At 42.9% G+C, this 9,715-nt stretch overlaps 1 protein-coding gene across 1 annotated transcript in view; it reads left to right on the forward strand.

The window, feature by feature from the left end:
* Polr1A (RNA polymerase I subunit RpI1) overlaps positions 1 to 6,231 on the forward strand; it is a 41,635-nt gene extending 35,404 nt beyond the window's left edge. Inside the window, exon 2 of the mRNA XM_068349597.1 lies at positions 756 to 6,231. Within this exon, the coding sequence (XP_068205698.1) occupies positions 785 to 5,875 (5,091 nt within the window). The 5' untranslated portion in view covers positions 756 to 784 and the 3' untranslated portion in view covers positions 5,876 to 6,231. The remainder of the gene's footprint in view (positions 1 to 755) is intronic.
* The last annotated feature ends 3,484 nt before the right edge of the window (positions 6,232 to 9,715 follow it).

The following is a 9,715-nucleotide window of genomic DNA, read 5'->3' on the forward strand; positions in this document are numbered from 1 at the left end:
ACTATACAAACCTGAGTCTATTCAAAATTGCCTGCCATCAGTAGCCCCCAAGAAAGTGCCAAGTGTCGATCTAAGTGAATTGTCATTGAGCCAGCGGGAGAGTGGTTGCCTCCCTGCTATCGATAGGTAATTACCTTTCGGTTGTTCACACCATGCTATAATTTTAACTGCCATATTTCAGCTTCGCTGTTTTCTATTCTCCTATAGTAAAGGACTCTGGTTTGTGTACAGTATTTAGAATAAATACAAATTACTTTAAAAATTTGTGATATTTCCTTATTTCCATTCCTCACTGGGCTATTTTCTCTGTTGGAGCCCTTGGGCTTTTAGCATCTTGCTTTTCAAACTAGGGTTGTAGCTTAGGTAGTAATAGTAATAATGATACATAAAAGAAGTGGTTTACATTCTTGTTAGAAGAAATATATTTAGAAGTAATTTGCATTTTCCCCAGATATGTAAACCAGTTTTTTATCATAATCCCACCTCAATCATCTTTCTCTAGTCCAGATACTGAAGGGAAAAGTGGCTAGATAATGCCCTCTACCATGCAACGACTATTGTATTCCTTGTTATTAAAAGCTTGGATGATCCACCTTGTGCTGAAAGATATTCCTGCATAAAAGATTAGTTTTGTATTTTGAAAACTACTGGTTACTGCTATTAAAAATTAGCAACTTTTCTAAGAGAAATGTAATGTTTTGTTTACTGAATAGAAGTCCAGTAATATAATTTTTGTTTTTGTCTTTCCTTTCTAGGTTGAGCACTGAATCTATAGATATAGAAGATGGGAGGCTCTGGTCAAGAATATGTAAAGATCGAAAATCTTGGTTTTCGAATATACACTGATGACGAAATTAAGAAGATAGCTGTAATGCGAATATCTAATCCAGAAACATTTAATCGTCTTGGTCATATCTCGACAAATGGACTGTATGATCTTCGGTTAGGGCCAATAATGCCCAGCGATGATATTTGTGGCACGTGCCGTTTAAATGCTTACAATTGTGCTGGTCATTGTGGTCACATTGAATTACCTCTTCCTGTTTATAACCCTATCTTTTATGATACGTTACGGAAAATTATTTCCCATATCTGTTTTTCTTGTTATAAATTTGTTGCAAAGAAGGAAAGGATTCTACAACTCACATATCAAATTAAACTTTTGAATATGGGTTTCTTAGCAGAAGCTGTAGAATTGGAAGACTATGTTTCACAGGTAATTGCATGTTCTAAAGCAATTGAAGCAGAGGAAGTGGCTCTTGCTAGTGGGAAAAATAAGGAAGAGAAAGGTGGACTCCCGTCATCCATGCTTTATGTCGTAACAATGAAACTTGATTCTTACTTGATTGAGGCAGTTCAGAAAGGTACCTCTCACACACAAGTAACATCAAGCGAAAATGTTGTACGAGAAACAATTAGAAAGAAGTTCTGGGATAGTACTAAAGTTCCTAAAAGTTGCCCATTTTGTGGCGAGCCATTAGTGAAAATTGCTTTGCAGAATTATCAGTTTGTCATGAAAAATGGTTCATTAAAAAAGGACAAGGAGAAAGTGAATGACAATGAGGCTCCTCAGTTATTCTTGACTCCAAAGCAAATACAGATTGCTCTAAGAAAGTGTTGGAAGACAGATAAAATTATTCTAGGTTGCTTATATCCCTTGTTGTCTGCTACAAATATAGAGTATCCTACAGACACTTTTTTTCTGAACACTTTGTTAGTGGTTCCTCCAAAGTTTCATCCTTACGACAAAAGGAGGGATGGGTATATTATTGAACATGAAAGTGTTGCCGTTTTAAAGAACATAATAAAACTGTCAGTGTACATGGGGCCACTCATTTCAGTCTTGAATGGGTCTTTGAAGGAAATTCCAGAAGATTTGACCCTCTTTTATAAGGAAATTTCAGGTGATTCCATTGAAGAAAAGTGTCAGAACATGTGGTATCAAATACAGTGTAATGTCAATGCTTTGTATGATGCTGGTTTAAGTAATAATAAACAAACTAATTTGAAAGGTATTCGACAAGTTATAGAGAAAAAAGCAGGATTAATGAGACATAATCTTATGGGTAAACGAGTTAATTTCTCAGCCCGTTCCGTAGCTGCCCCAGATCCCCACATTGCTCTTGATGAAGTTGGAGTGCCCATGGACTTTGCAATTAAACTTTCATATCCTGTTCCTGTCAATGACTGGAATGTAGAAGAAATGAGAGTGCTTGTTATGAATGGACCGGAAAAGTATCCAGGAGCACTGATGGTTGAGGATGAAGAAGGGAAGAAGGTACATCTTGGTCGAATGGATAGTGCTCAGAGAAGTGCTCTTGCCAAAAAACTTTTAACTCCACTTGAATCGTGTACTAGGAAAGTCAATGCTCAAAAGATTGTTTATCGGCAATTGAAGAATGGGGATTACATTTTAATGAATAGACAGCCCACTCTTCATCGGCCTAGCATACAAGCTCATCGTGCCCGTGTGATGGCAAAAGATCGGGTATTACGCATGCCTTATGCTAATTGTAAGGCTTATAATGCTGATTTTGATGGAGATGAGTTCAATATGCACTTTCCTCAGAATGAACTTGCACGAAGTGAGGCAAAACACATAGTAACAACACACAATCAATATCTAACGCCCAAAGATGGTTCTCCACTTGCTGGTCTCATTCAAGATTCTGTGGTTTCCAGTGTGAAAATTTCAATGCGAGGCAAGTTTTTCAATAGAGAAGATTACCATCAACTAGTGTATTCTGCTCTTCCAAATCACATGGGTAGAATTGTCTTGTTGCCTCCATGTATACTGAAACCTCAACAGTTATGGTCAGGGAAACAAGTAATATCCACTCTTTTGTATAACGTTATTCCATCCAATAAAGCCAGGCCCACATTTAGTTTTAAAACGTCTGTTAAGGTTGATATTTGGGAAACCAGTGTTGCCAGAAAGTGGAGAGGTGGTGGAGTACCTGAAAAGAGGCGAGAGGCATTAACTGAATCAGAATTTATCATGAGAGATGGTGAATTGTTATGTGGTGTTGTAGATAAGTGTGCTATTGGGTCTACTAGTCATGGGTTAATCCACATTTGTTATGAGCTTTATGGTGGCCCTATCGCCTACAAAATAATGACGGCAGTAAATCGTATGTGTGTGTATTACCTTCAGTGGGTTGGTCATACAATTACTGCCAAAGATTTTGTAACACCATTTTATGCTTCTCACACTCGTAGAGAATCTTTGAAACAGTTGGTTAATAATGCACCACTTGATGTTTTTAAGAAGTTAGATTTACATGAAGCTGAATTTCAGGACTTCTATGAATCAGCTCACATGTCTCATAATGAAAAGAACATGGCTGCTATTGATGGTGCCTACACATCTGCTTTAGGCCCAAGTACATCCCGAATAACTGCTAGAAATGAAAAGCTGCTCTTACGGCCAAACTTGGATAATCAAATGAAAATGATGGTTGATACAGGTGCCAAGGGTTCAAAGGTTAATATGAATCAAATGGCTTCACTTTTTGGTTCTGTTGCTGTAGATGGAAAAAGAATGCCTCTCAGTGTAACAGGCAAATCTCTTCCCTCATTCAAATCTTACGACACTGATCCGTGTTCTGGTGGGTATATTCCCAATCGTTTCATGACAGGAATTAACCCCAAGTCTTACTTTTTTCTGTGTATTGTTGGACGTGATAGCTTACAACATACTGCTGTGAAAACAGCCAATAGTGGTTATGTACAACGCTGCCTTATTAAACACCTGGAGGGGATTCATGTTGACTATGACATGACAGTTCGTAATAGTGATGGTTTGGTACTACAATTTAATTATGGAGAAGATGGTTTAGATGTCACTAAAGTTCCATTCCTATCTAACATGGGCACAATGGATGTACTAGTTAATAATTACAGTCGCCTTTTGGACAGCCATACTTTGTCAACTGCGTTATCTTTGACAAGCCAAGAACAGATGAAACGTTTACAAAAACAGAAGAAATTGATAGATAAGTCTAATTTGAAAAAAAGACGCGAAAATGGTTTTCTAAGATTTTGCAAGAAAATCCAAGACTCGGTTGATTTGAAAATCCAAGATTCTGTTGATTTGAAAGGCTACTCTCATGATAACGGTCGTACACACGTTAGCTTAAGGTTGCAGCAACTTTGGCACAAATTGCCTTTGGATGAAAAGAAACGATACAATAAAAAGGTAAAGAAAGTTCCGGACCCAGTCAATTCTATATTTTCCAGTGCTTCAAATTTAGGTGTTGTTTCAGAAGCTATGGATAATTTGATTGAAAAATATTACAATGCACATTATTTGTCACAATTAGCTATGGAACAAAAACTGTCCCGGGATGAAGTTGAGCAAACCATTCATGTGAAAGCTTTGATGTCTAAAGTTGATCCTGGAGAAGCAGTTGGAGCACTTTGTGCTCAAGCACTTGGTGAACCATTAACACAGATGACTCTTAATACTTTCCATTTTGCTGGAAAAGATGAGCTCAATGTCACCCTTGGTGTTCCTCGTATGATAGAGATTTTGAGGACTGGATCTAAACGCATATCTACTCCCATAATGGAAGTTCCCTTCTATTCACATGTAACAAAGCAGCAGGCAGAAAAGCTTCGATTGACACTATCAGAGGTCTCATTGGCCAAAGTATTACATAAGATGAATGTTGTATCAAGACTAGGATTTGGTAGTAGTGGGAAATTGGAGAGAATAGTGAAGGTTAAGTTGAGTTTCCTCCCACATAAAAGTTATAAACACTTGTATGCTGTGACTCCTGCTGATGTACTGGCACATGTTGAAAAATATTTCTTTATAAAATTATTAAAGGAAATCTTTAAAGCTCTTAAACGTGAAAAAATTCATTGTTCAATGAAGCAAATAAAGAAGAAGATATTGAAGCCTAGTAAGGAGAGTGAGGAAGGGCTAGAAGAACAACAGGAGGAGAAGGTTGAAGATTTGGATGATAAAGTTGAAGAAAATGATAGTGATGCCAGTAGTGATAATGATGATGATGATCAAGACAGAACTTTTAAGGGGAAAGGTGAAGACTTCTCAGAGGAGGAGGAAGATGAAGAGGAGGGGGAAGATGAAAAGTCTGATGCTGACAGTAATGAAGAAGGAAATGAAAAGGCGGAAAGAGATATCAATGAAAATTTTGGCACTTTTAGAAAGAGGGAAAAGTGTTCGGTGAGCAACGAAGAGGCCATCAATAGAATAGAAAACTTGAAATGTAAGGCTTCCTGCATCAGTAATTATGATCTAGACAGAGAAAAGCAGTTATGGTGTGAGGTAGAGCTCATGTTGCCCGTGGCAGATGGTGCTTATGATATAGTGTCCATTGTGCGAGAACTTTCAGAGCAGTCGTTGGTCAGGAATATCAGTGGAATTCGTAGAGTTTTTGTAGTTGAAAAGGATAACCAGCTGGTATTGAGAACAGAAGGCGTTAATGTGTTAAAGATGTTCGCTTATGAACATTTACTTGATGTCAACAAACTTTACACTAATAATATCCATGAAGTGGCCCAGATGTATGGCATTGAAGCTGCGCAGCGTTCTATCATTCGAGAAATAAGAGCTGTGCAGTCTGCGTATGACATAAAAGTTGACTTCCGTCATCTAAGTCTGTTAGCTGATTATTTTACTTGTGAAGGGATATACAAAGCCTGCTCACGGTCAGCTATATCTACATGTTCCTCTCCAATCCAAAAAATGTCTTTTGAAACCTGTTCCCAATTCCTCAAGGCTGCAATTACACAAAGTGAAAAAGAAAATATGAAGTCTCCTTCTTCAAATATTATGGTTGGACAGCCTCTCAAATTTGGAACTAATGCCATGCAGTTACGTTATTCATTTAATAAATCGTACAATTGAGAGGTATTTTAGTAATTGAGATACTGTACTGTTTAGACCAAATTAGTATTGATATTTCAATGGCATTATGCAACTCATTCAAATTCGAAGTGATATTTGTATTATTTTCTACCTTGATTAATTTAATTTGTTTTGTTAACTTCTTTTGGGGGTATTGATTTGAGTTCATGAAGGAAAATACATTGCATGTGTTGCAATAGAAATAATCATCATATGAATAATGTGATTGTATTTTTCAGGTGTATGTTTCTGTATATAAATGCTATTACATCGTAATAATATTTTGTCCTGAGTTATTATATTATGCTTTGTTTGGTATGTATGTATATAATATATAAAGTATAACAAAAGAAAAATTTGCTTTTTATTTATAATTTCAAAAATTTAGCTCTGGTAATGTAAAACAGACATTATCTCATTATTTCAAGGAACTCCAATAATTCTATTGTGCTCACATTTGCAGTCTTAAATATCCAGAGACATTGCCTTTTTGGTGGTCAGACTGCCACCTTTGCATCCTTGAGTGCCTCAAGACATACTTGTCTTTTGTTATCAAGTACTTGAATCATAATTTATGTAGAGGATTGGGACGTTGACTGCTCTAGATATCCTGTGAGGATCTAGAGGATTAAAGAGAGCACTTGAGTAGTATACCTATCATATGCAAGTAATCTCAAGGGTTAATTTGTAGAAGTAAAAGAGTAAAAGTGTTGTGAAATGAGCCAACCAATCAATTAAAATGGAGGTACTGCACTATACTTAGATTATTATTATTATTATTATTATTATTATTATTATTACTATTGTTTGTTCCAACACAGAGTACTTACCTTGAACTACTTCCTTAGGAGTTACTGGTAACTCTTCCCAACCGACCAGAATTTTGTGTAGTTTACCCTATTCCCATTTTCTATGGGTGACCTCAGGTGGAGTGATACGCGCCCTGAGGCGACCCGGGGTCAGAGAGCGTGCTAGATTAGGTCGTGCTCCTCAGTAAGTTTCTGGTCGCGACGTGATTCACATCCCGCCGGGCTCTCTCTTACCCAGTGCGACCCTTTGTGTTTACCACGTGGTTCCTGTGCCCGTATCCTTACCCCTTTCCCTTGTATCCTTGTGTCTCTTGGTGTTAGTGTTTTTATTATGGAGCATCCACGCCGTTGCCCTTGGCCTGTGGCCGGTAAGTCTTGTGGGGCTTTCCTTTCGAAGCCCGGGGTTGATCCACACTCGTGTTGTTCATCATGTAGGGGCAAAGTATGCTCCCCTACCGCCACGTGTTTGGAATGCGAGTCTTGGGGCGAGATTCAGTGGGTCCGTTATGGGACTAAGAAGAAGAAGTCTGCCAAGAAATCGCCCAAGAAAGCTACCGCATCCTCTGCTTTGGTGTCCCCGGATGCCTCGTCGGAACGTGGTTCCCTTTCATCTTCCCCTACCCAGGGTAGGGGTCGAGGTAAGTCCGTTGCGGGGAAGCGGCCCATTGTCCTTCCCCAAGAGTCTGATTTACCTGGGGGGGAAGTTTCTGAGGTGTTACAGGCATGTGTGGGGCCTGAGGGAAGTGCGGTAGTGTGTGTAGGAGACGAGGTCCTTGTGCCAGCAGGGCCCATCTCTACCGAAGACCCGATGTGGGGGAAGTCAGGTACTTCCTCTTCTACCCCATCTTGGGCGTGTGTTTCAGGTACTTCGGCCGCGGGGGGGGGGGATGCCGAGAAAGGCCATTCGTCAAATTCGGACCCCGTCCTTTGGGATATTCCTAGAACACCCTGCAGATCACCCTTCAGACTAGAAGAGGAGTTTGACCATTGGATCGGCCGCAATAACGTTCCTCGGACCCCCCAGCGCCCGCGGCGACTCTTCCGCCCGTCTTCATGCAGCCTGCGGAAACAGAGGTTCGGCATGGAGTAACCCCCGCGGAGTTGGACGCCTCAGGTGATTCAGCTGATTCCGTTTCCTCCTCCTCGTCTTCCTCGTCCGTGGATTCATCTTCAGAGGACGATTCCAGGTCTGCGAGGAGGAAGCGCGAGAGGTCCAGGAAGAAGAAGAAATCCCGCTCCTGTTCAAAGAAGGAGGAGTCCAGACCTTCTAAGAAGAAAGCGAAGAGGAGTAAGTCCAAAGATTGGGTGAGGATCACGGTTCCCCGGAGCAAGCTGTTTAAGGTCACCACAGCCGCGGCCGCTTCCGGGTGGCTCCCTAGAGCCTCGTCCTCACCGCCTCTCCCCTCCTGCTCCTCCTACGGACAAGAACCTCACCGAGGGAGGCCTTTCCTAGCTCCCCGTGAGCCTCCGAAGTTGTCAAAGGCCTCCGCGCCCCCTACTCTGTGGAGGGAGGCGCTCCGTCAAGTGGAAGGCGTTACGCCAGCCGCGGGCTCCTTGGCTGCCTTCATTAAGCTCCAAGGGCGCCCTTCGGCCAGGAATATTCCCACAGATACGAGGATGCCCGCAGGGCAAGGTACTCCCATGGCGGATACCTTCGCCTCTGCGGGTCCGCCTGTGACACGGGCAGTCCCATCCAACGTTGCTCTCCCTACTGTCACTGATGATACTCGTGAGGAAGGAGGGGTGACGGAGGCCCTGGTGGAAGGAGGGGAGTGCTCGTCCGATGACATCTCCTCCTACCGCAAAGTGTTGGCCCTCATACGACGGCACCATAGGCTGGATGAACCGATGCCCACCACTGAACAAGCCTGGCTCTCCGGACTTAGCAGGCTGGTGGAGAGTTCAACAAAGGCCCTCCTTAGCTCTACCCTTAGCTCCTGACGTAAGGCTGGGTATGGAGCATATTGATAAGTTCCTGGACGGCCTAGCAGACGCCCCTAGGAGTCAAAGTGCCTCGAAGCTGCTGCCGGGACTGAAGGCGCAGAAGAGGTTTTACATACCGGAAGGTCGTCGGGGAGGGCCCCGCGCGACGGAGACAGCCATTACCTCATTGAACCAGGGTGCCACGGAAGACAGAGCGTCCACGGCCCCTGTGTGTTTTTCCCCGTCGGAGACCTCCATGATGGAGGACATGGCTCAGGACCTAGTCTACGTGTCCTCCTGGTTGGACTGGTGGGCCTGCACGTTAGTTGGTTTTCAGGCCTCATGATTTGTCCCTGCCTGAAAATCAAACCCTACTGAGAGAACTTATTAGCACCAGGGGCAAGGCCCTAAAATTTTTGTCATATCAATCTCTCTCCCAGGCTACCAATTGGGTCCTGAGGAAGAGAGACACTATTCTGAGCAAACTTGTGAGAAAACTCCCGGACCGGGAAGCAAGGAAATTGAGAAACTCCTCAATCTGGGATGAGGCTATCTTCCCCCTTAAGTTGGTAGATGAGACGATGGAACGGGTGAGGAAGATGAAGGACGTGGGAGACCATAGACCTCCCCCTATGAGGCGCCCACCTCCCAGGAGGTCCTCCACCTGCGACTCCCTGGCAGCAGTCAACTCGGCCCCCCCGTATGGCAGTCTAACTTTAGACCGTCCTACGGGAACGCAAGAAGAGGTCGGTCCGGCCGCTCCTCCAGAAGAAGATAGGAGGCGAGGCCCCCTACCCTTACTGGAGCCTCAGGTGGGGGGATGCCTCAGACACTCTTGGCAAGCATGGCGGGATTACGGTGCGGATCCCTGGACGGTGACAATCCTGAGGGAAGGTTACAGACTACCCTTCTTAGCGGAACCTCCCCCGCTTATTCCAGCCCTTCAAGCGTAGTGGCTGATTCCCAAGGACCCCTTGAAACGGGCTGCTCTACAGGAGCAAGTGTCTTCCATGATCTCCAAGGGAGCGTTGGAACTAGTCGAGGAGCCTGGCCCGGGGTTCTACAGCAGGCTCTTCCTAGTGGAAAAGGCAACGGGGATGGAGACTAG

The sequence above is a fragment of the Palaemon carinicauda genome, chromosome 26, assembly GCF_036898095.1.
Source record: "Palaemon carinicauda isolate YSFRI2023 chromosome 26, ASM3689809v2, whole genome shotgun sequence".
Lineage (NCBI taxonomy): Eukaryota > Metazoa > Arthropoda > Malacostraca > Decapoda > Palaemonidae > Palaemon > Palaemon carinicauda.